At 35.6% G+C, this 27057-nt stretch overlaps 1 protein-coding gene and 1 long non-coding RNA gene across 7 annotated transcripts in view; one reads left to right on the forward strand and one right to left on the reverse strand.

Annotated features, from left to right (window-relative positions):
- Window positions 1–21639, forward strand: part of LOC118528025 (uncharacterized) — a 45519-nt gene extending 23880 nt beyond the window's left edge. The window contains exons 2-4 of the long non-coding RNA XR_013447251.1: window positions 4356–4379; window positions 17985–18723; window positions 18838–21639. This is a non-coding gene — a long non-coding RNA (uncharacterized LOC118528025). The remainder of the gene's footprint in view (window positions 1–4355; window positions 4380–17984; window positions 18724–18837) is intronic.
- The window catches only part of PDE1A (phosphodiesterase 1A), a 323167-nt gene that overhangs the window by 42546 nt on the left and 253564 nt on the right, over window positions 1–27057 (reverse strand). For all 6 annotated transcript variants that reach the window (XM_078071072.1, XM_078071073.1, XM_078071071.1 and 3 more), the window contains exons 5-11: window positions 25076–25142; window positions 21716–21832; window positions 20713–20853; window positions 12374–12474; window positions 4856–4981; window positions 732–833; window positions 504–624 (exon numbers count right to left, since the gene is read on the reverse strand). In XM_078071072.1, coding sequence (XP_077927198.1) covers window positions 504–624; window positions 732–833; window positions 4856–4981; window positions 12374–12474; window positions 20713–20853; window positions 21716–21832; window positions 25076–25142 — 775 coding nt within the window. The remainder of the gene's footprint in view (window positions 1–503; window positions 625–731; window positions 834–4855; window positions 4982–12373; window positions 12475–20712; window positions 20854–21715; window positions 21833–25075; window positions 25143–27057) is intronic.

Raw genomic sequence — 27057 nt, forward strand, 5'->3', positions numbered from 1 at the left:
CTGGCCATTCCCCATGTCCAAGCTTGCTTTTTCATATAACAATCTAGTTTTTACTCAGGCACATGTCCGCCCAGCAAAAAACTACATTTCTCAGCCTCCTTGCAACTGAGCACACATGACTAAATTTTAACCAACAAGATGTATACAGCAGCGCTGCATATCCTCCCCTTTCGTATTTTATGATGAACGATATTTGCTCTCTCTACTCTAGCATTTTACCTCTTAATAGCAGACAGCAATGCTGATTTGTTTGTTTCTTTCTTTCCTAAGAGTAGCATCTGGGATCCAAGACTTGACTCTCTTTAAAACATATACTATACTACATAGGATTATGAAATACATTTATCTGAAAGACTGATAAATTCTGCTTAAAGTCCCAAGGATGTGTTGTGGCCAGTTGATAATAGTAAGTCACAAGTCCTGGATTCTGCATTTAAAAAGGTGCACGTCAATACGCATAGTCACTATTTCCGAAAACATTTGCACATTTGTGAAGGAGGCACCTGCAGGAAAAACTCCTCCATCAGGGCCATGGTCCAGCGGTGGTGCAGTTGCCAGGACTTGGCTGGGTGGCTGATGTCTGCCGCATGGAGGATCAGGGACATAGTTTTGGCTTTGTCAATCCTGTCAAACCAAGGACACGTTCAAATTATCAGACCAAAGTAACCAATTACAGTCTTTTCTGAGTCTAAGCCCACGGACCTTCAACATGATGGAAGAAAATAACCTACCCTTCAGGCTGCTGCAAACTGCTTCTTATATTTTTAATTTGCTGGAAGTGACCTGACATGTCTGTAGACAAAACCATTTCAATCACTAGGTTCCGAAGATCCCTGTGGAGTCATCAAAAGAAGAAAGGTTCATTTGGTCCTTGATGATTCTCAAGTAAAACATTTTCTTAAATATTACTAACTAAATTTTATTTTTCTTTATGGATATGAGCATGGAAGATGCTATTTTTTATTTTTTTTTATTTTTATTTTTTTTAATTTTTTTATTGTTATGTTAATCCCCATACATTACATCATTAGTTTTAGATATACTGTTCCATGATTCATTGTTTGTGCATAACACCCAGTGCTCCATGCAGAACGTGCCCTCCTCAATACCCATCACCAGGCTAACCCATCCTCCCAACCCCCTCCCCTCTAGAACCCTCAGTTTGTTTTTCAGAGTCCATCGTCTCTCATGGTTCTTCTCCCCCTCCGATTTCCCCCCCTTCATTCTTCCCCTCCTGCTACATTCTTCTTCTTCTTTTTTTCTTTCTTAACATATATTGCATTATTTGTTTCAGAGGTACAGATCTGAGATTCAACAGTCTTGCACAATTCACAGCGCTTACCAGAACACATACCCTCCCCAGTGTCCATCACCCAGTCACCCCATCCCTCCCACCCCACCCCCCACTCCAGCAACCCTCAGTTTGTTTCCTGAGATTAAGAATTCCTCATATCAGTGAGGTCATATGATACATGTCTTTCTCTGTTTGACTTATTTCGCTCAGCATAATACCCTCCAGTTCCATCCACGTCGTTGCAAATGGCAAGAGGAAGATGCTATTTTTTAAACGTAAAAGCGCTCACAAACATTGACATTATTTCACCCTTTAACTCTTACGGCTTTAGGAAGTTGCCGGAAGAGTGATCTGTGAATGATGTTGTTTAACGTCACCCCTTAAAGAACTGGATGCTTCCCCCACGCACACCCACAACCCTCCCCTACTCATAATTCCTAAATACTGTTTTTCTATCTGAAAGGATCCTGACCAACTTAAAAACATAATTTTAAATGCAGTATTTGCTATTATTAAAACCACCACTATGTATTCAGGATCTATTTAGTCCAAACAGTGTGCTAGGTGCTTTTATATGAGGAGCTATTATCATTTCACACCAGAGGAAATTCAGTTTTGCCCAGTCACATAGGTAGCTGGTAGATGGCAGAGGCAAGATTCAACCCCAAGAGTTCCCACTCCTAAAGCTGACACTTGGACCACTTCTTTCTATTCTAAGAACCTAGAGAAGCCAAGATGCTAAAGTGAGTGGGGATTCTTCTTTTTGGCTTTTGGGACCCTGGACTCTACAATATATTGTAGACAGAGCTATTGGTATTATTGAAATTTTAATCAAATTTTAATTTGAGCTAAACACTGACCATATCACAAAACCTTTGCATGAATAACACATTCTCACACTAAGTAGGAAATTGGTTATTTCAGCAAAGCCTTGCATGTTCTACAAGTAATTGCTTGCTCAGTACAGATACATAAAAAGGTCACTCACACTGGAAATCGTATTTTATTTTCATTCTGTGGCATGGCCAATAGAAGCTAAATAAAAGGTGTGTGTTTACCTTTATAAGGTGAATTATAATCTCGTGTCAAAGATTTTTAACCTAAAGTTTGTAGGATTGAATGATTTGTTTTTAAAACAACCACATATTAGAGATGCTTGCTGAAAATTATGGGTGCTCAATTCAACTGGATTTTTAGATGAGCATTGTGAGAAATCAATATTCTGATTACTATTGATGATATTGGATAGCTTGCTTAGAACACTTTTACCCAAATATTAAAGGAATGGAAACTAAAAATAGTTAATAAATTTTTTTAAAGATTTTATTTATTTATTTGAAAGAGAGAGCACATGTGAGAGAACGTTAGGGGTGAGAGGCAGAGGGAGAAGCAGATTCCCTGATGAGCAGGGAGCCTGATGAGGGGCTCCACAGATCCCCAGGACTCCGGGATCATGACCTGAGTGGAAGGTAGACACTTAACTGACTTAGCCACCCAGGCGCCCTTAAACTTATTCTTAATTACATTTTTTCTCTGGAATTATGAAGAGACCCATATTACAATAGCAACTGAACCAAAATACTTATTTTAACTAAGGAAAAATGAGACAAAAGTTTTATGAAATCTATAAAATTTAGTACATTGTACTTTGTAAATAAGTGATTAGTAAATGCTAGATATTATCAATAATCAACAAATAGTGTATCAATAAGCTAGGCAAAATAGTGCACAAGGGAAATGTTACTTTATTTATGAATCTTCCTTACCAAAATTTTTAAATTATTGCATTTATGGTTACTAAAGTTACTTTGAGACATAAATAGATATGCAAACAGAAAACCTACAAATCACTAAAAAGCTATTCATATTTTAACTTGTTGTAACCTGTTATCAACTTTATACTAGCAAATGTATCTTTTGTAGCTTTTTAGAAACAATGTTGGATCTATTAAATTCTACAATCTATATGATATTATAGTATTTGTTAAAACAATTCTATAAAAATATTCAATTAGGATGATTCTGAGAAGTTACTGTACAGAAATTTATAAAATATTACAGGAATAAATTATTAGAATAATAAAGGTGTTAAAGAACAAAAATGTAGTAGTAAAAAAATCACACTGAAATAGCAACAGAATCAACTTTGAGAAGGAAAAAGGTTAATTCACAGGAATAACTGTAAAAATTAATAATATAAATGTTACCTCTGGGAATAATAATCACTGATGAAAAATTAAATTAATACTCTAAATGTAAATAATCATCTCTTGGACCACAAGAAATACCTCCAAACTTATCTCCCTACACCTACTTTTGCTCTTCTATTCTCCACACAGCCCAGCCGTGGTAGCTTTAAGATCCTCTTACAATTAGATGCTGGCCTTCTTAGCTGGAAACCCAACTGGGCTATTGTTTCTTGCAGAATAAAATGAAAGACCCGAACCAGTTTCCCAAAACAAAGTGCCTCCTTCCACACACATTAGATCTGCTTCTATAGTTGCAAAAGTGAGCTGGTATTTTTTACACACCTTCAAAAATGGCCTTGAAAAACCAGAAAGATTGAATATTTGGAAAAGTAACCATCAAAAATTAGGGCTTGTTTTAAATCTTGAATTAACCATTTATTCATTTACTCATTCATTTATTTTGAGGCAGTTCTTGATCCCAAGGCACTTCTTTTCTTTTACCTCAATTTAAAGAAAAATGGAAAAACCTTTGATATTTAAATGGAAAATTTTCAGCCCATTAACTAACTTCTAACAAAATCTTTGTTAAAGATAAGGCTTTTCTTTTTTTAAGTATAAGTTAAGTCTCATTGACTAGTAGGGATCAGCAGACATATTTGCACTAAAAATTTCTATGTTTATCAGAAATTCATACTTAACTGGACATCCCTTATTTTTATTTGCTATATCTGGCAGCCCTATAGTTAAATGAAAGGCCTGATGATGACCAAAGGATCAAGAAGAATGAAAAGTTATGCTGAGTTGTAGGGGTACATCTTGTTATTTCTATGTGGCAACAAGTATCACTGATCTACGATTTTTTTCTTTTTAAGCAGATGGATGCCTTGGAGAAACAGGTAAGATTTCCCTCCGCATCTGTGTCATTTTAGTATATTGTATTTGTAATTTTTTTCCTCAAACAGTGAATTTTTTTTTTATTTTTTAAAAAAGCTAAACTCCACATATAGAAAAGTAATATATGAAGGAATCCATATTACACTAAGATTCTGAATTTAGTTAGGACCACAATTAAGCAGAGCTCCATTCCAGAGAGTACATCATTATGTATCCTAAAGTATGTGTTGTGTGGTGTGCAGTCTTGTGGACTGGCTATGATGTATACAGATGCGAAATTAGCCTGGAAAATAGCTCAACTCCAACCAGCAGAGCCTGGCTCCTGAACAACATCTTCTAGGTACTAATCCTTCTCAGAGTCATCCAGTCATGGGGAATTTTTATAATATGAGTGAGGGATTGACTTTCTTCACTTTAAATCACATAATTTAACTTTTTCCTGAAATTAAATTTCCTCTGGGCTTCCTTTGAAACTCACCTCCAGTCATCTTTGGATAAGTTTATCAAAACATTCATTTCTTCTTCTTGCATAAGTCGATAAGCTGCACTCACATGGTGATTCTCAAGGACAGAGCGATCATTATACAAAAGGGCAACATCTGACCTAAGAATTAAAAACAAAATGTCCAGGAGAGGATTTCTTTTAGACTTCATGAGTGTTTGCTAAATATACTCAAGTCACAAGATATCTCATCAATAAGAATTCTATAATCGAACATTTATGGAAGTACTTAGTTCCTTTTTTTTTTTAACCATATGATAGCTTTAAAAAAAATAGAGCAGTTGTAGGTTCACAGCAAAATTGAGCAGAAGGTACAGAGATTTGCCATATACCTCCTCACCCCAGACATGTAAAACCACCCCCTCATTATCAATATCCCCCACCAGAGTGGTACATTGGTTATAATTTATAGGTCTACATTGAACGTCATTATCACTCAAAATCCATAGTTTACATTAAGTTCACTCTTGGTGTTGCATATCCTGTGCCTTTGGACAAATGTACAATGACATGCATCCACCATTATGGCATTACACTAGTCTTTTCACTGCCATAGAAATCCTCTGTGTTCGGTCTGTTCATCCCTCCCACGCCCATAACCCCTGGCAACCACTGATCTTTTTTATTTTCTCCATAGTTTTGGCTTTTGCAGAATATCATATACTTAAAATCATATAGTATGTAACCCTTTCAGACCGGCTTCTTGCACTTAGTAATATGCATGTAAGATTCCTCCATGTCTTTTCATGGCTTGATAGCTCAATTCTTTTGAACACCAAGTAATATTTCATTGTCTGGATCTATCACAATTTATCCTTTCACCTACTGAAGGATTTCTCAGTTGCTTCCAAGTTTGGGCCATTATGAATAAAGCTGCTATAAATATCCATGTTCAGGTTTTTGTGTGGACATAATTTTTCAGCTCCTTTGGGTAAATACCAAGGAGTGTGATTGCTGGATTGTATTGGAAGACTATGTTCCATTTTTTGAGAAACTATCAACCTGCCTTCCTAAATGGCTGTATCATTTCGCATTCCCACTACAGTGCATGAGAGGTCCAGTGGCTACGCATCCTCACCAACAATTGGTGTCATCAGTGTTCCAGATTTTAGCCATTGTAATAGATGTGTAGTGATATCTCATTGTTTTAATTTGCATTTCCCTGATGACATATGATGTGGAACACCTTTTTATATGCTCATTTTCCATCTGTGTATCTTCTTTGGTAAGGTGTCTGTTGAAGCACATTTTCAAGTCAGGTCATTTATTATTGTGGAGTTTCAAGAATTTTTGTATATTTTGCATAACAGTCCCTTATCAGATATATCCTTTGCAAATATTTTCCCCCACTTTGTGGATGGTCTAATTATCTTGATATTGTCTTTTACAGAGCATAAGTTTTTAATTTTAATTAAGACCAGCTTATCAATTATTTTTTGTCAATTTTGCCTTTAGTGTTGTATCTAAAAAGTCATCGCCACATTCAGGATCATTTGGTTTTCTCTTATGTTAACTTCTAGGAGTTTTACAGTTTTGCATTTTACATTTAGGTCTATCCATTTTGAGTTAGTTTTTGTGATGAGAATAAGGTCTGTGTCTAGATTTTTATTTTGCATGTTCAGTAGTTTCAGATCCATTTATTGAAGAGACTAGACTATCTTTGGCTTATTGCAGTGCCTTTGCTCCTTTATCAAATATCAGTTGACTATATTTTATGTGTGTCTATTTCTGGGATCTTTCTTCTGTTCCATTGATCTATTTGTCTATTCTTTTACCAATACCACACTATCTTTACTACTGTATCTTTATAGTGAGTCTTGAAGTTAGATAGTATCAATCCTCCAATTCTGTTCTTCTCTTTCAGTAATGTGTTGGCTATTCTGGGTCTTTGCCTTCCCATATAAACTTTAAATCTGCTTGTCAATATCCACAAAATAATTTGCTGGAAGTTTGGGATTGCATTGAATCTATAGATCAAGTTGAGAAGAATTGACATCTTGACAATACTGAGTCTTCCTACCATGAACATGGAATATCCCTACATTGAATTAGTTCTTTGAATTCTGCATCAGATTTTTGTAGTTTTCCTGATATATATTTTATACATATTGTTAGGTTTATACCTAAATATTTCAATGCCTGATGCTAATGTAAATGATATTGTGATTTTAATTTCAAATTCCACTTGTTCATTACTGGCATATAGGAAAGTGAATTTTGTCTGCTAACCTTATGTTCTGCAAACTTACTATAATTGCTTATTGGTTCTAGGAATTTTTTTGTCAGTTCTTTTGGACTTTCTATATAGATTATCATGTAACTTGCTAACAAAGTTTTATGCTTTCCTTCCCAATCTCTATACATTTTGTTTCCTTTCATTGCCTTATTGCATTAACTAGTACTTCCACTATGATGTTAAAAAAAAAGGTGGTGAGAGAGAATATCCTTGCCTTGTTCCTGACCTTAGTGGGAAAGTTTCAAGGTTTTCACTGTTAAGTGTGAGGTTAGTTGTCAGTTTGTTGTAGATCTTCTTTATCAAGTTGAGAAAGGTCTCCTTTATTCCTAGTTTGCGGAGCATTTTTATCATGAATGTGCTGGATTTTGTCAAACACCTTTTTTGCATTTTGATATGATCATGTATTTTTCTTCTTTAACATGTTGATATGATGATTTCCTTAATTGATTTTTGAATGTTGAGCTTGGGAATAAATCCCATTTGGTCATAGTGCTTAGTTTCTTTTTAATTATCATAGTTTGAATATACTTATGCCTTTTCCTTACAATTTGTAATCCAGATACCTGTGAGATAATCTACATATGCCAAACAGAGAAAAAAAATTACCTGATATCCTCATTCAATCATTGAGTGAATCAATCCCTCTGTTGATGAATCAACCCGTTCCAGATAGTTGATTGCCAACTATTTCTTATTCCCTTGGACTAAAATTACTTTGGATGGAGGGCAGAGGGGATGATGAAAATCACTTGCTCTATTTATGATTTTAGTTTTTTTCTCCCTTATAATGTTGTGATTCAATTTGAATGTTTAGATCCTGCAGCATTAAATTAAAAAAACCCAAAATTTAAAATGTGTGCTTTACCACCAATTTATAATGAACATTATATTTTAAAATGATGAATTCATCAAGGGAAGTTTTTGCTTTTCACCTGTCCATATTTTCACATCATTTGAGCAAATAAACTACTTCATACTGTAGCATTGTTTAATTTAGTATTCTAGAATAAAGTATGAGATATTCCAAGCATTCTCAGATCTGTATAATGGAGCCCTGGTTTCTTCCTCTGTCCTCTTAGGTTGCCAGATCATTTTGCAAATGTGGAATGGAAGCAGGACCACTATGTATAATGTATTAAAATGGTAAATCAACCCATATAAGTTGCCAAACTGGAGGCAACAAAAATAGCAAAAGTAAAGTCAAGTTAAAACCTGTGCAAGTTTGCTTCCACTTGCTGCAATGCCCGGACTCTTCATTTTTCCTTCCTTGTGGTAGATATATACTCTGTCAGCATGAAAACTGCTTCACTAAGACTCACTGTTTTAGGCTTCTCAGTCAGTAGTACTGGTTACAGAACTGACTTTACCACTGAATGTTTACCAAAGAACAGGCAAGGATAAATGAAAGAACGAAAGAAATCCGGTTTTGGTTTTATCTTTTTGTAACCTATTTGAGTAACCTATTTGAGATCTGTATCTAATAATCTACTAAATAAACCAAGCTTTATTATTAATCCAACATAGGGGAAATGACCTATGAGGCAGAACAATTATCTTTTGTTTCTAGAATTGTCATAAAGGTAGAAAAACATATGTAGTTAGCTAATGGTACATAATTCCAAAATAGATTTCTTTGAATCTCAACCATGGCCTAAAAGTTCTTTAGCCAATAATCATAACTCCGCATACAGAAAAGTACACCTGCAAACCTTGTTTAAGAAAGAACTGAATATATCTTGCCCAAGTATCTCCAAAAATTCACTCAGATCATGGGAAAAACTGACACATAAATCACATATCATTTGTATCATATGGCCTCAAATCTAGCCATGGCAGTGTAATTACATGACATAACTCCAAGTATCCCTGTCTTTTACTTTCAGCAGCAAGCAAAGATGTATCTTTGAACCAGATTTAATTGTAGCAATCTATTATGATTTTGTCTCATAAATCCAATAAGATTCTGAGAATACAGCACCATCTTAATGTTTGAGATAGTCTTTGACTGCTAAGAAAAGAACAAAACTCTAAGCAACATTCAGTATCCATGGTAACATGTAGTTCGGTATTTTCACAAAAAAGAAATTATTTCCATTTATTTATACTTTCAAGGATTTCATGAATTGTAATGTCTGTACTGAACTCAAATCTAGCATTGTACTATGTTCTAAATTATTTTTTATTTTGCATTATCCAGTATATAGTTTTCCACATTAGAAAAGCATTCTAAATCCAAGTAACAATGAGTAATATAAAATACAATAGAATTATTGATACTTGTAACATAAGACGTTATTTTTTCTTGGACAAAATGTAAAGGTGATAGGGTTTTAAAAGCACATTATATTGTTGTGTTTGTGGTCATTACAACATTTTCGTTCATAGAATTTTCAAATTCTTGTATAATTAATCCTTTAAATTGATCCTGGTAGGCAATTTATAAGAAAATAAATAAAATACTAGACCTTTTCTCCCCTTTATATGCAGTTTCTTAATGTAAAATTGGGGGGAAAAATGAATTCTTCTTCCTCCCTCTCCTCTTTCTTTACTCCACCTTCTCCTCTTCCACCTCTTCTTTTTCTCCATTTCTTTCCCCTTCTCTGCAGTCCAAAGAACAAGGAAGTTAGGACTCTTCATCAGATGCAAATGGATGGTAAGGAGAAAGCTAGAAGTGCTGGCCCGACACGGCTGCTGGAGAAGGCTGGTCCATTGCCTTCACTTTTCAAAGTAGAAACAAGAAGTGTTCATGGGTAACCAATCACTTGTTCCCTTCTCCAACTGCTAAAACTGTTGTCCTATACAGGGCCCAGCTCAGTAACGAGCCGTCTTTAATTAAAATCTCACTCATTATGGATTCAGTGGATGTAGAAGAGTCTTTGACAAGCAAAAATGATCTGCACGGTCCACATTTGCTTTGATGTTTGACACAACAATGGAACAGCTCCCTCTACTCTGCAAATGTGTAGGTTAATAACATCCTCTTGCACATGACCAGACCTCCAGGTCTGCCTTTCCCCTTCACAGTCTGTCAATCTCAGGGACTCTGGGGATAGACAGAATACTTTCCTCAATATTTCACTGTTGGAATTTCAACTCTTCCTCTGTCTCCATCAAGGGGGCACGTTATCTAAGCCCATCCTATTTCAGGCTATAGAAGACTGGAACTCACATGCATCTGCCTTGGACATGGGGTCAGAGTTATATGAGTAGACTGGATTGGGACTGTCCCTCTTCTTGGCTTCTCAATTCTGCCACTGCCATCAGCCAGCTATGTGCACACAGATTGGTCATTTCACCTCTTGAGGTCTTTGTTTTCACTCCTTAGATTGTGAGTCCTTGACTAGATGATCCATAATGTGGCTCTCTGTCACTTTAGTCACTGAAAGCTCTAAAAATGTCTAACCTTTTAATAAAATATTCCTATGAGCTCCACATTAAAAAAATAAAATTTCCTATAGCTGCAAAATCAGTTGTTAGAAATATTGCCATTAAAAAGCAAATGAACAGACCACACAAAAATCTGCACATGAATGTTGATAGCCCTTTTATTCATAACCTTTATTTCAAAATTTGGAAGTAATCAAGATATCCTTCATAGGCAAATAAGGAAACAAACTCTGTCACATCCATAAAATGGAATATTGTTCACCAATGAAAATGAATGAGCTATCAAGCCATGAAAAGACATTGAGAAACCTTAAATGCATATTAAGTGAAAGAAACCAGTCTGAGAAGGCTTCATATCATACGATTTCAACTATATGACATTTTAGAAAAGGCAAAACTATAAGATATTAACAAGACCAGTGGTTGTCAGGTGTAAAGTAGGGAGGGAGAGAGGAATGAATAGGTGAAGCACAGGGGTTTTAGGGCAGTGAAACTATTGTGTATGAAACTATAATGGTGGATACATAGCATTATACACATTATACATTTGTAAAACCCATATAATGTGTAACACAAAGACTAAACTCTAATGTGTACTATGGGCTTTAGTTAATAATAATGTATCAATAGTGGTTCATTATAACAAATGTACCATACTGATGCAAGATTTAACAATGGGGAAACTGTGGGGGTGGGGAAAGAGAGTATATGGGAACTATGTACTTTCTGTTCAGTTTTTCTATAAATCTAAAACTGCTCTAAGAAATAAAGCCTATTAATTAAAAAAAGAGAAAACAAAAATAGATTTAGATTTCCCTTAATAAGACTGGAGGGTTCTACAGTAGTTCCAGAGAAACATCCGTCTCTCAACTTCCATCTCTATCTCAAGCATCTCTGACAGGTGAAAGACTTAGAGAAATGTCAGGATCTTATGTATAGAAAGTTGGATCATGGTGGGTCCTAGATACATTCTGCCTCCCAGGCACTGAGATCTCTGTGCAACCGAAAAGAACACAGAGCACCTTTCTGTTATGAAATGAATGTCTCCCCAAAATTCATATGTTGAAGTCCTTACCCCTTGTACCTTAGAATGGGACTGTATTTGGAGATAAGGCTTTTAAAGCAGTAATTAAAGTTAAATAAGGTTATAAGGGTGTGGCCTAATCCAATATGGCTAACGTTCTTATAAGAAGAAGAGATACGAGGAATGTGTACCCACAGTGAGAAGGTGGCCATCTGCAAATCAAGCAGAGAGGCTTCTGCAGAAACTAAACCTGCTGACACTTCTTGGGCTTCTAGACTTCAAAACTGTGAGAAAATTTCTGTTCTTTAAACAACCCAATCTGTGATTTTGTGATAACAGCCCTAGCAGGCAGATATATCTCCACTCTGGTATTTTGATTCAAATAACTGCCATTATTACCATCATTAAAAAATCTCATTTTCTAATTATTTTAAATATAGCACTTCACACTAAACAGGAAATAAGGTTTCTTTGATTTTTTTCAAAAGCACAATTTTATTACTTTCAAATACATAATGATACTAAACTGTTGCCTTAAATAATATGTTGTGAGATTCATCTCAGGCAGTAGATGTCTGACGTGTGTGATAGTTCAAAGTATAAGTTCTGGGCAGAGAGAAATTATCTGACACATTTTTACATTCTTTAAATTGCTAAATATGTCACTAAATATTTATACAGTTTTCTTGATCAATAATTGATTGTAGCTTAAGGAATTTTGCTAAAATCCATTAAAACGACTTACTAGACATCTTCACTGTTATTTTTAAATTTTCTTAAAAATAATATGTAGAAAAATAAATTTCAAGTTTTAAGTTAGAAAAGTTAGTACTTTTATGTAACTTACCTTGTCTGAATATGAAAGTTGTTTGTGGTTCCTGTATGCTCGTAATCATGAATGGCAGCGGCAAAGACCATTGCTAAAATTTCCAGTTCAGTGAGCCAGTGCTAGTAAATTAAAGAAAGATACTATCATATTTAGAAAGCAGAGGCCATGTTGTATTTCTACAAAAGAGATTTTCATTGCACCCAGTATAAGTAATGATATAAATATATTAAATTATTTTTATTGATTTTAAGTACATTTTTCCTTCCTGTTTCACATTCGTTGATTGTGCATAATGGATGCTTCATGTGGTCAATGATTGTTTCATGGCTTGTAAATTCAAAATACAGACATTATAATGTTCCTTGCCAATCAGAAAAGGAGTAATTTTCTATGATTTAAAAGATAAACCCTGTGTGGATTTTTGAATTCACAGACTTATGAATTTGGGCTTTCATGAAATCAATTACAGTTTAGTAATTTTTTTTAGTTTAGTAGTTTTTAACATAAGGACCCATACACCATTAAAATATCTTTAGCTCAACTTTTGTAGAAGACCCTACTATGAGGAAATTTTTCACCTAAGAGTTGAAAATATTCACTTTGCTCATTAGAGAACTGAACTTCACTTATATATTTTATATTAAGATTTGTAAGAGTTTCTAAGAATTTACCAAATTTGTTCTTCATAACACACATATCCTGACTGTGCAATTAAACTTAATAATAAAAGATAGAACAAGTGTTTTCATATAAAATCCAGAACACCTGCTTCATATACATTGATCTTTCTGTTATCAATTGGATGGTTTAACAAAATTTCTCTGCTATTATAAGTCTACTCAGGTAATGTGGTAGTTTATTCATCACTGAAATTTTACATAACAGTTTTACTACACTATCCGTTATGGTAACCACAGGGAACCACTTAAATTGAAAAAAAAATAAAATTAAGTAAAATTAAGTGACTTTCCCAAGCACAGAAGCCACATTAAAACTGCTCAGTAGTCACATGTGGCAAGTAGTTACGATATGGAACAGTGCAGATGCAAAGTGTTTCCATCATCACAGAAAGTTCTATTAGATAGAGGTGCAAGTAGGTGGTACTTGATGGTAGGAATGGAGGATCCCAATGATATGGAGCTTGCTCTTAGTAGTCTCATTCCACATACTTGAAACAATTAAATTGTACAAAGCAACAGAAAAATATAATGTAAACTACAGGCATACTTGATAAAAGGTCACAGAAAAAGATACAATTGAAGGGCAGATAGAACGTCTATTTGGTGGCAGTAATCTTGGAAGAAGGATGGACAAAAATAGTACCTAAATGCAATGTGAGGAACAGAGATATTCTAAGTAGAAAGAGCAAATGCAGAATGTTACTGTAGAAGGCCATATGGAAGTTGAATTGCCAATAGTACAACTGCATTGGAGTCAAGTGGAATGAGAATGGGAAGAGAGTGCAGATTATGGGAAGAGTTGATAGACTACTTTGATTAGAGCTGATGAATCTGGATTTTGTATAAAATGCAAGAGGGAGCCATTGTAGGTCCATGAGTCAAAAACGAGAGGTGACAATTGTTGAATTTCATAATTGACAGAGGCATGATTGTATTAATCTTTGCTCCTCTTCACATAACCTATCATAGTAATTGGCACATAGTAGGAACTTAATATTTGTCTGCTGACTTGAATTCTACCAGGTTTGCATTAGGAGGAGGTAGTAAGGAGTAGTGGAAAGAGGCTATGGATAATCAGACAATTCTGGTTTCAAATCTTTGTTGACCCTGAGGCGAATAAGTTATTTACCCTCTCAGCCACAGTTCCCATGAAAATAGAATTAGTGATCATTCCCTGTGGAATTTTAAGAGAAGGTTTTAAGTTAATGTATTCACTGTGCCTTTCTCAAATCTTGTCATATAGTAAAATACAGGAAAAAATGTCATTTTACTGAACGTATTACCTTAAATGAACTGTAGAAGGCATTGAGTCTAGAAAATAATAGTGAGCTAACATATCTTTAGTGATTGCAATTCAAGAATAAATGTCTCACAGCTGGATGACTGAAGCAGAAATGATTTTCAGAACCAATGGGAGTTAATATAACTAGCTATTTTGTGTTTATGGGTGCATTTAATTGTGAGTCATTAAAAAGAAGAATGGCTTCTATTATAGACTGAAGTGGGACTGAACCTTCAATGTCCCCAGTGAACTGTGGAATTAAACACCATGAAATGAATAGCAATTGAAGTTAAACCAGGTTTTGTACCCCCAGAAACTCATTGTTTTATTAAAAAAAATGATCCTAGGAACAAGTCACCAATTTTCTTAAGTATATCCTATTTTTTCTAAAGATTTTATTTATTTATTTATTAGAGAGAGAGAGAGAGAGAGAGGGCACGCATTGGGTGGAGGGGCAGAAGGAGAAGAGAATCTTAAGCAGACTCCTCGCTGAGTGTGGAGCCCAATGCAGGGCTTGATCTCCAGACACTGAGATCATGACCTGAGCCAAAACCAAGAGCTGGACACAGGTGCCCCTTATGTATTTCTTATTGATATATTTAAGATTTACAGACTTAACTCTGATTTTTAAAAAAGCAATATTTAATATCTACAATAATATAGAATATGAAACTGCAATTATAAAAAACACTAAATTAGGGCAGCAGAGATGGATTTTAATTATAGATGATCTCATAAGTATTTAAAATTATTATCTTCCTAGTTGTCAAAATTGATTATACTTATTTCCTGTTTTTAGTCTCATTATTCTCTGCTTCCCATAAATAGTACTTCCTCCATGAATCCCTCTTATTTATTGCCACACTATGGCCCTAATAATTTAGTTTAAATTATAAAATAATTTAGGGGCACCTGGTGGCTCAGTCGTTAAGCTTCTGCCTTCGGCTCAGGTCACGATCCCAGGGTCCTGGGATTGAGCCCCGCATCGGGCTCCCTGCTCCGCGGGAAGCCTGCTTCTCCCTCTCCCACTCCCCCTGCTTATGTTCCTTCTCTCACTGTGTCTCTCTCTGTCAAATAAATAAATAAAATCTTAAAAAAAAATTATAAAATAGTTTGAAGAGAGTGAAATGTTGAACCCTCTCACCTAATTTAAAAGCACATCTATTTTGTATTAGTGAAAGTAGAATTTTGGGCTGAATTTTAGTTCCTTAGGTGTTCATTCATTTTACTACACTGGTGCCAAATGAGAATTCCAACTCAGAAAATGAATGATTGAATGCATGGATTTTGTAATTGATTCATGAGAACATGCTAGAGAGAATGAGGCTGAGTCCTATCATTCCTCCCAACTAGCACAGTGGCCAGTACATAACCTACATGCTTCTGGTTGCTCATGGGCAGACATAGTTACAATGAGGAGTCATGAGCAGTGCAGACATTGTGCTTCCTCTAAACTGCAGTTTGCATTTTGCCCGGAGAAATGCTCAGGTAGACCAACTCTAAAATGAGCAGTCTCAAATCATCCTAGGGAGATGCTGACTGCCATCAATAGTTTTTATAATGATGTCAGAAAGAAAGGAGAAGGAACTAACATTTTAGCTAGACGGTCTCTTTTGATTTGTAGAACCATGCTGTTTTCCATTTATGAGGTAAATGTCTTTATCTTTACTTGGCAGACAACAAAGCTGACTCCTACAGAATTGGGTCAACCTACCAAAGGTTACATAGCTATCAAGTGGCAGAGCAGGAATTCAACCCAAAACCTGATTCCAAAGTTTCTGTTCCTTCCAGAGATCACAATATTCCTTCTATGGATGATGACAGCATTCGTTAACTTGAGGGAGGCAATATGCAGAATACATTTTTCCAAGGTTTCAGAAGCAGAATTTCTAGGTAGTTTAACTGGGTATATTGATGGGTAGAAGCTCTAAATAGAGCTTTAAGACTTGTGATGTAAATTTTCATATCTGAATTATTCAGTGTGTGTGTGAGAGAGAAAGTGTATGTGTGTATATTAAGGTTGGGAGAATTTCAGGTCAGAAAATCACATTGACCTATTAGTTCCTGGTGTGTCTAAAACAGCATAATTAACAACTCTTTTAGCTAAATTATAGGGTTGGACACTTTTTTCTCTAGTCCTTTGAATAGGATAACACAGTTTGCTATAACTTATCCAGTATAGAAAGTGAGTGTTATAATAATGTTAATACATAATACACATAATATATAACAAAAATAAATTGACAATTATTATTGATATTAGGATGTGTGTTAATACCTATTATGATTCAGGAACTAGGCTAGATGCTTTACATATATGATATCATTGACTCTTCACTGTCATCCTACATGGTGGTCAGTATTATTAACCACATATTAATGACAAGAAAACCAAGGTAGAGAGTGAGTGATCTAGGTCATGGTAGAGCAGGGTTTCAAACCTATGTCTTGATTGCCTTGAAAGCCTGCACTCTTTCTACTCTTCCAAACATTGTTGTCTGGGATGCCATTTGCAAGAACAGAATTTCCACATAGTTGGCAGAATAGAGACATAGTGGTATATTTTTTGTACATTGATTGGAGAAAAACTGAGTCATTCTGGAGTGTGGGAGGCTATTTCTGGGTGTGGTTAGGGGACTACAACTTCCAAAGGAAATAGACCTCACGTCATCTTTCTTTCTTCTACTCTTACTATTAGAACACATGGGCAGGAGCCCTTAAATGCAAGTGTTCTCTTACCAAGGCCCTCGGAAGATTTCAAATTCAGAGAGACACTTGGAGGTGGCATGGCAGCATTTGGTGAAGCAGTTTGCTCTTTAGCAAATGGATTGAGCTACCACACACCCCTGTCACCTTGGCACAAGGCTACAAGTTAATTAAGTGTCAAAGGACAGAGAGAGACAGACAGAGGATGTACTGGCATCAACCCTCCTCTGCAGTGTCTACTCCCAGGCTGAGGGTATTCCGCGTGACAGTAACAAACTGAAGGACAATAGCTTCATCGGAATCCCCTTCAGGCACTGGTCCTCAGAACATTTTGCAGGGGGCAGGCTGCATCAGTCACCTGACAGTTTGGGGCTACCACTGCAGTGCTCCAGAAATGTCTCACGGATAAGACCGTCCTGAAATGGCAGGGGATCAACAAAAGCACTAAAGCCAGTGACCTAGTCTTCCCCATATCAAATCCAAGGAGTTTCACCTACATGAATATTTCTATAATACATTTTTGTTGTTTCAAAGAACCAACACATTCATCTGTGTGAAAATTAATACTCCCCTACCACTACTTTTGTCACCTAAAGAAAAGCTTGTTAAAACAACTTCCCCAAAGCTATCAAGCTGGCTGTGAAAGCTAGTTTTGGCAACATAGGCAATCAAGTCGTAATTCATTTTGCCTTTCCTCTTACCATCTATCATAAAATTTCTCATTACTTCCTGTAGTTTAAATGTATTTTCCTGATCTCAGACAACAATGACAATCTTCCACTGGACTATTTTTGTAACGGCCAAACTAATCGATGAGTAAAGAGCCCACTGACACATTGTTGCTGAAGGATGAATAAATCAGAAATGAGTTCCCCAATGAAATCTGCTAAAGTAGAGTGAAGTTCTGTTTATGATTGGTAAGTTACAGACTATGTAATCTTTATTAATGTCAACTTTCTAGGAGTTGTGCCAGGCTGGGCCAGATTTCCCGTCTTCTGGAGAAGTTGGAAGGGCTTGTTATATCCGGATACAAGTCCTCCTCACAAGCCTGAGGGAAGAGTCACACCGTGGATTTGAATTTCTCTATTTACCAATAGCACGGCATCCTTCATCCCTTCCATGTCACCTTCAGAAGAGAGGTTCTGAAGCTGAAATAGGAGACTTTCCTTTGGCTCCCTTTATACTGATAGCAAAAAAAAATAAAAAATGTACTTAAGCAGAAACATATTTTTAAACTATGAAATTTTGGTTACCTCCCAGCATAAAATGGTATATATCTTCTCATTGCATTTCATAATTAAAGTAGATATTTGATTATACTGAAGTAGGCATTACTTTTCCATTCCATCTTGTTCTGAAGAAACTTAATCACCTCAGTTTCCATTTCAGAGTATCACTTAAATATTTCATTTTTCAGTTAATTTTTTCAAAGCCACAGAATTCAGGAAAGAGGACATGTCACGCTTAAAATGAAAACCATCTCACTGTCAGATTCAAGACGAAGGCCTTAGAAAGGAAACAGCAAGCAGCTCTAACCAGGAAGATGTTGAAGTGACTTTTTCAAGGATAACAGCATTTGCGGCGGTCAGGAGGCAGAGAGCTCGAGAAACAGCGTGACAGTGAAGTCTTACTGAAGCAAAGGAACATTAAAAGGATTTCTGTGTGTGTGTGCACACATGCTAGAAACAATTATAAAAAAGGTTACGTATACTACTTTCTAAAAGCTTATAATATTTTAAAGCTATGTCTTTGCATGCTTGATTTTCTACTTATTATTGTTAACTTCTACTTCCTCCTTTTACATGTCAAATCAGACTCCTGGAAAGAAGAGTAAGTTTCAATCAAGGACCAAGGAAATCTAGCCATGACTGCATTTGATCTCAGCCAATTATACCATAAGTCTGTGATGCCCATATATGTACCTTACAATAGGAAAACACAAGGTATGAAGTTGACAACACATACAGTTCAGCCTTCTACAAGGTCACAAAGGGGTCATGCTACTGTCTCAGTTAAGGTTTTTGAGATTTCTGCCTCTCCCAAATAGGACTTAACTCCAAAGCAGTTTTTTTGTTTTTTTTGTTTTTTGGTTTTTTGGTAAATTTGGTAATTTTTTGTAATTTTCTGGTAGAGTGCAGATTTCTATTGAATTGGTGGTGAGATTCCAAGAAAATCCTTTATTAAAAGCCTCTATTAAAAGTAGAGCTCTCAGACATTAGCCATCATCAACTGCCAGCTATGTGAGTGAACCACCATGGATATCTTGCCCAATGATGTCCTCAGATGTCTTCAGCTATGGTTGTCAGCTAACTGTAAGCCCATCAACGACCTCAAGTGAGAACCTCCTAGTTGGGATCCTTCTAACTACAGACCTTTGAGAGATATTGATAAGTTGTTGTTTTAAGCCACTAAGTTTTGGAACAGTTTTTTTGGAGCAAGAGATAATTGAAACATGGGTTAAGAGTGGGATCTGAGCCCAAGGCACTGATGGATGTGCAAACATTTGGGAGGCAAAGAAAGATGAAGAAGAAGAGTAAACAATTTATTCAATCATCATATGAGACACTACTGGACGAACCATAGCAAATGGATTGTATGTGTAGTAAACAGCACACTATAGTTTCTTGGGGGAAAAATAAAATTAATATGAACATTTTCTGTATATAACAAAGTTGAAGAATCATGTAACTGTTGTAAATTTTCAAGATCTTCAGGACAACATACTGTGGCCCTAGGGACTTTGCATGGGACCAGTTTAGGAATAGTCTCTGGTGTGGACAGATGAGGTATTGAGGATCTCTGGGCCCCAAAGAGTATTAGTTACATAGATCTGAGTGCCAATGACACAATAGAATAGGTGTGTGACTTCTGAAGTCAAAATAGGTAGGCAATGCATATTATGGGATTTGATGGAACATTCTACTTAAATGCAATTTATGGCACTGCTTCAGCATAGGCTGACACATAAGGAATCAAGAAGGTACCAAGATTTGGGCATCTCATATGGCCTATACCCTTTTGAACCCACCTCAGTGTGGAATTTTTAGAAGAAAGAGTTGCTCCTTCTTTTCACTTTCCTAAACTCTGAGACATTACAGAAATTCCAGGCAGTGTCAGAATTCCTAACATCTACTTGTTGTTGTCCTGGGATTGCATTGCTGAATCATTTATTTACTTATTCATGGATTCATTTAGATGCAAAGAAGAGGAAAGAGAATTTGGAAAAATTCACACAAATAACTTCCAAAATCCCTATTAGGATTTAATTGTGATTATCAATGCAAGGAAAAGAGAAAAATCCACAGAAGTCAGCTTCGGAGAACATGATAATATGAGGGAAGAGCACTGTAACTAATTTTTATCCCAAGACTTTATCTAGGTCACTTTTTGGTTTTTTGGTGATTCCTATGGGGAAAAATTATAAACAAAAATGTTCTGGAGTCCAAATTTTGGAAAATTTGCAGTGTATTTACATTTGCCTCTGGGTATTTTTTTTTCATGGAGTTAAAATATTTTTTGGAAAATGTATATTATGAATAACTTATTAACACTCAGAAATCCAAAAGATCATCACTTATAATACTCCTGTGGGTATTGAAGGGACAATGGCAATGTGGGACAATGGCAGTGTAGGAGAAAGGAATTTAATGTTCTAAACTAACAAACTTAAGTTATAAAAACTTTCTTACCATGATACCTGTATGAAGCATTATGTAATGCACAGTTTGAGTGACATCAGCTGCATGAATCAAATTGTGATAAGGATTTTTGTACTTGCTGTAACCAACTTCTAAACCTTCTGCAAAGGAAATTAGGCAAGAAACAGGAATCTGCAAAAAGTAATAATCATGATTATATTTTGACCAAAATAGTAGCACTAAATCAACATGAGCACAACAATGTTTGGGATGGGACACAATTGTGAGTCAGATGTGGGCAGTAGTTTTTTGAGGTTAAATGTAGACTGCTCTGAAAAACTATTTCATTAACCTGTTAGCTTTCAATCCTAAAACAGATTGTAATCCCCAGGTGTTTAACTAAGATGAAATAACAATCTTACCCATATTGTTGTCTTTAAATGTTTATATCTTCCAGAGTCAAGACAGAAGGCTAGTTCTTAAAAGGGTAAAATTCCAAATTACAATTGGTGATGTCTAGTTTTTCTATCTGTAATACAAGGGATTAAAATAAATGACCTTCCAGCATCTTCTAGCTCTAAAATTTCCATGATTCCATTGGTAATGATGAAAGGTACAGGTTGCAGAGTGCTTAGAAATCTGGGTCAAATCTGCTGCTTAAATGGCTCTAAAATGAAATTAATTAGAAGCCCTTTCATCTCAGTTTAAGAAAAGCTGCCAAGAAAGGTTTATTCTGTGTTTTAGGAACACAGAAGATCATATTTTTTAAAAACACAGCTCCCAATCTCTACATGACTGGTCTGTGGGTAATTCAGGTGGATGCTGGTATCTTGTTGGAATGAGGCAACAATGGCCTCACGATGTCCATGTGGATATATGTCAGTGAGTTGTGGAAAATGGCTATATCATGTGGTGAACTCATCTGCCTAGTTCTGTGACCTGCCAACTAGAAACATTATAAAATGCATTGATTAATGACTCGATGTTCTGCATTTTCTTTCTTATTCAGATAACTAATTCTAAGAGCATTTCATTTTTGTTCCATGTTTCTGACCTTGAAACGATTGATAAGATCATATCTGGTAAACAGTTCATAAATCATAAACTTCAGACTGTGTTCTCCACTTGCTTCATTTAAGGCAAATACATCAAAAGACCATTTATCAACGTCCTGTAAAAAAAAGGAGTAAATGCTTTAGATGGCAATATTATATAGTTGTTTCTTTCTATGAAAAATTCTTGGAGAGATCAGGCATTGTAGATTTAGCAGGTCACATTTCAATTTAGAACATCAGACTATATTTTTTCCAGTGTCCTATATGACAGAGCCACTTAGTATCCATGGGTTCACAAAAGTGAGGCCATAATGCGTAATGTAAGTGCTAAAATCTTCCCCTTAATCCCAAAGTTATCAAACCTGATGTAATAAACCTGATAACACTATAATACTGATCTTATTCTCAATCTCTCTTCAAATTCATGCCATAAATCACTTGCCCAGAGGGGGCTTCATTTTAAGGTAGAATTACAGGTTATGTGGGTGATGTCAATGGAGGGATAGGGGAAAGTAGCCCCAACTTCTCTTTCCCACCCACTACTTTCTACATGGCTTGAAATTCCACCATAAGAGTAATCCTTTGATTTAAAGCTTTGATATTTTATGTCTTCTTTTAAGTTGCAAATACCCTAGAAAGATAGAGTATATACCACCTTATTAGTCACTCTAACCTTGGCTGATTCATTTATACTTTCCTCCAGGGACAGATGGAAAGGAAAAGGAAGTGAGTCTTTTGATTGAGGAGGAGGAGGAGGAAAGTAATTATAGCATTTCAGGCGATTCCTGAGGGAAGTGGCCAAGCCTATAGGGAAACACATACATACCCTTGGAAAAAATCCACTGACGGTGGGAGAGAAAGCAATGAGAGCTATGCCAAACCATTCCAGCTACCTCATGATTTTTGCTTTAGGTAATTCCAAGTTGAAAACTTGTCGAGGGGTTCACAAAATAGACTTATAACAAGTGATACCAGTCCTATACACTAAGGAGGTTTTCATGTAAAGTGGGAGCTCCAATACTAAATAAATCACTGAAATTTTAAAAATTTGAAGAAATACAACAGTCAGTTCTAATGATTATTAGAAACTCTTCGCAAATTGTGTGTTTACATACACACAGAAGGTTTAGTATTAAATAGGGCAACCTTAAAACTGTGTGTTAATTTTGAATTTGAGCTGGGATTATTTAGAACTTTATTCAGTTAATACATTTTTACAGAGGCCAACAATCTGTACTATAACATGCTGAAACTAAACTGAGAATCTGATAAATAGTATTCAGTCTCCTTTAAAAATACTGCTTTTGAAAATAGCAATAGCAGCTTCAAATGGTATTTTTAAATACTTGAAAACACCAATAAGATATTTTTTGATTTGCTTGTACGCCTTTGTTAAATTCCTTCCATTTGGCCATGATTTGATTCCCAAACACTTGCCTTATCTGTTTGTAAATTTAAAATCTCTGAAGGTTGTGTTAGAAGGCATTTTGCCATCAGTAAAGCTCAAATGAGGCCAAAATATCTTTTATCAAATTCCAAAGAATTAGTTCAGATTGTTAGGAGGCTGCTATTTATAGTTCCTTCTAGGGGTTTCCCATTGAATAAAAGGTTAGTTTTCCACTTTGGGGGATTTTTATCAACAATGATGATTTACATTTATAAACTACTGCAGATGCTTCATTGAGAACAAACAAGACAAGAAGGTATCTCAGGAAGTACGAACTATTTAAAAATATTCTTTTTTTTAAAGATTTTTATTTATTTATTTGACATAGAGAGAGAGAGACAGCAAGAGAGGGAACACAAGCAGGGGGAGTGGGAGAGGGAGAAGCAGGCTTCCCGCATAGTAGGGAGCCCGATGTGGGGCTCGATCCCAGGACCCTGGGATCATGACCTGAGCCGAAGGCAGACGCTTAATGACTGAGCCACCCAGGCGCCCCTATTTAACTAAAAATATTCTTTACTGGTGATATTTCCTCCCTCAACCTGTTAGTTTATACATTTTTTTATACCATATTTTAGAAAAAGTGTTTACTTTCTCTCATACTAAAATATTGTGTTCGTTTCTAAGTAAAGGTTATTAAAAAAATAAAAATAAGTAATATCTTTGCTTACAGCTGATGGAATCAAAATCTCACAAGATCCAAGGAGTAATTAATATCTTATAATGTGACATTTCACTTATATACTTGTCTTTTTTTATAGCTTTAGAAACATAAATATAAAAAACTGTCCAAGAAAAACTACCTTTTTAAATTAGTAAGATTAAAGTCTAATATGCAGCAGAGAAAAAAAAACAAATGCAAAGGGGATGAGTAAAAGGAAATTAACAAAGGAATATAATATAAATAGCAATATAAATTTAAACTAGAAAAGGAATTTAATAAACCCAAAATAAAGCAACTCAGGATATTCTGTTGCCAGTGTCCTTTAAATTCTTGGGTGATACAGGAAAACCACCATGAAATTGTTAGAGGAGACAAACTTGAATTTCTCTACCCAAATTAAATGATAGAAAGAAATAAGGGATGTTGAATGATGAGCTTAGAATAGGAACAGTGCTCATGCATACACAGGCAGTGGAGACAAGTGAACCAAAAACTTTCACCACTTTAGAGTTTTGACTCGAGTTATTTCTAACATTTAATACTGCATTTGGGCCTCAGCCACAGAAAAAGCAGAGATAAGGGAGATGAATATCTTTTTTGCTTTCTTTCTTAATTTTATCTTTTTTTTTTTAAAGGTTTTATTTATTTATTCGTAAGAGACAGAGAGAGAGAGAGGCAGAGGGAGAAGCAGGCTCCCCGCTGAGCAGGGAGCCTGATGCGGGACTCGATCCCAGGACCCTGGGATCATGACCTGAGCTGAAGGCAGACGCTTAACCATCTGAGCCACCCAGGCGCCCTTCATTTTATCTTTTTATATGTTCTCAGACCTAAAATTCTAAAGAAATTTCTTTCATATAAGTTTTGTCCTGGAACATCTTTTTTTTTAGTGCATGCAACTTTCCCACAATATATACATAAGAAAATATGTATATTCTGACAAGTCCTGGTGCCATCTCAAAATTGAATTCAAGATCCACCTAAATAAAGCATGAAGAAGAAAAAAAAATCACATATGTGTGTGCACACACTTGCATATGCATTGACATAGTTTGTTAGTGTAAATCAATCCTCATTTAAGTCTACAACGAGTCATGATTTGGAACACATGACATGTTGTAAATGGCTACAGTACTTTTTACGTACCAATACATAAGCTGCAGCAAAGACCTATTCTCATTTTCTCCCAGCCATTTTAAGAAGATTTTAAAAAAATGACTATTTGAAAAATTTAAATAATTGAAATTATTTCACCTTTAATGTGACTATGACAGCTTCTGGATATACCAAACCAACCATGTGATAGGACTTTCTGTACATCCTGAAAAAGAAAAATAAGTGTATATATAAGACTCATTTACTCAAAGTTTTCAACTATTTTTTAAATATAAGGGAAAAGATTACTTTTGGCATGTTCACCTTTTATCATTAATTACAGGCTTTCTTTGTGGCAACAATAATAAATATGGTCACCATTTATTGAGAATCTACAATGTGACAAATGTTAATGTGAATATGTCTACACACAAGCACCCTATTAAGTCAATATGATTGACATCTTTTTCTTTGCTTCATCCTATTACAAGAGACTGTCCTTTGTATATGCAACAAGGCTTTCTGGCATGCCACCATATCAATGACAGAAGAATATTCTTGTTTTGCATCCATTAATGTGCCAAAATTTTTGGTCTGGAAGCTGAATGCCATTAAAATATTTCCTTTATGGATTTCTTTCTTCTTCTTCTTCTTCTTTTTTATAAAATGGAAATTATAAGAGAGAACATGTAGTATCATCAGAATTTATACAGCTTCCTTTTTTTTAAAGTTAAAAATACTAGGGCAGACCATATTGACAAAAATTGCTGAAGTTTGTTCAAACTATCACTTAATAAAAATTAAGAAACCTTATGCAGAACGAAGTTATTTCAATTTTTATAATACCACAAATAAAAGTATTTTTATTAATCAGTAATTTGCTGGACCTTCTGATGGGCAACCAAAATGACATACACCGGGGCACCTGGGTGGCTCAGTCGTTAAGCGTCTGCCTTCGGCTCAGGTCATGATCCCAGGCTCCTGGGATCCAGCCCCGCATCGGGCTCCCTGCTCAGTGGGAAGTCTGCTTCTCCCTCTCCCACTCTCCCTGCTTGTGTTCCCTCTCTTGCTGTCTCTCTCTCTGTCAAATAAATAAATAAAATCTTTAAAAAAAATGACATACACCAAAAAAATGAAACTCTTCCATTAGTTCATGTGACAAGAAAACCAATGTGATACCCCAATGTGTAAGAATAGCATAGACTTCTATTCAGAACTGGAAGATACATGGCTCATTCCCCAACGTCCTGGGAAGAAAGAATTACCTATCAATCATGTCCCTTCATTTTCATATTGTTAGTCCATCGGCAAGCTACATTCCTAGACTATACTGTTGTAACTTCTCCCAAGATGCCTGAACAAAGTCATAATTTAATGATTATACCATTAATTTATATGAGGGAGGTCAATATAAGAAATAGTCATTTGGAAAATATTTTGCAATTTCATAAAGCCACTACAGAAGACACTAACTTTTTTTTTTAAGATTTTTAAAATTTATTTTAGAGAGAGAGAGAACACAAGCGGTAGAGGCAGAGGGAGAGGGAGAGAGAATCTCAAGCAGATGCCACATTGAGTGCTGAGCTCGATGCAGGACTCGCTCTCACAACCCCGAGATCACGACCTGAGCCAAAACCAAGAGTCATACACTTAACTGACTGAGCCCCCCAGGCACCCCTAGACACTAATCTTTTTGATTCAATGTACCTTATGGATTAAAAATCCATAAGACCCATTACTTAGTGTCTATGTAAAATAATTCATGTTTCTCTCTCTCTCTCTTTTTAAAAATATTTATTTATTTATTTGAGAGAGAGAGGGTAGTGGGTAGAGGGAGAAGGAGGCAAGCAGCAATCCTCACTGAGAAGGGAGCCTGATGCGGGTCTCCATCCCAGGACCCTGAGATCATGACCTGAGCTGAAGCCAAGAGATGGTTACTTAACCAACTGAGCCACCCTGGCACCTCTCATGTTTCTCTTTTTAATCTTGACTTCTTGAAAGCTCAGAATTAAAAAATTTCATTTACGTATATCTTTAGCCTAGGCTTCCTTGATAAAGTATCTCCTCATTTTATCACAGAGATCTTATTACTTTATTTCACTATTTCCATTTAATGTTTATTTTAAATGACTCTAAATAAT

This window comes from Halichoerus grypus, chromosome 4 (genome assembly GCF_964656455.1).
Source record: "Halichoerus grypus chromosome 4, mHalGry1.hap1.1, whole genome shotgun sequence".
NCBI lineage: Eukaryota > Metazoa > Chordata > Mammalia > Carnivora > Phocidae > Halichoerus > Halichoerus grypus.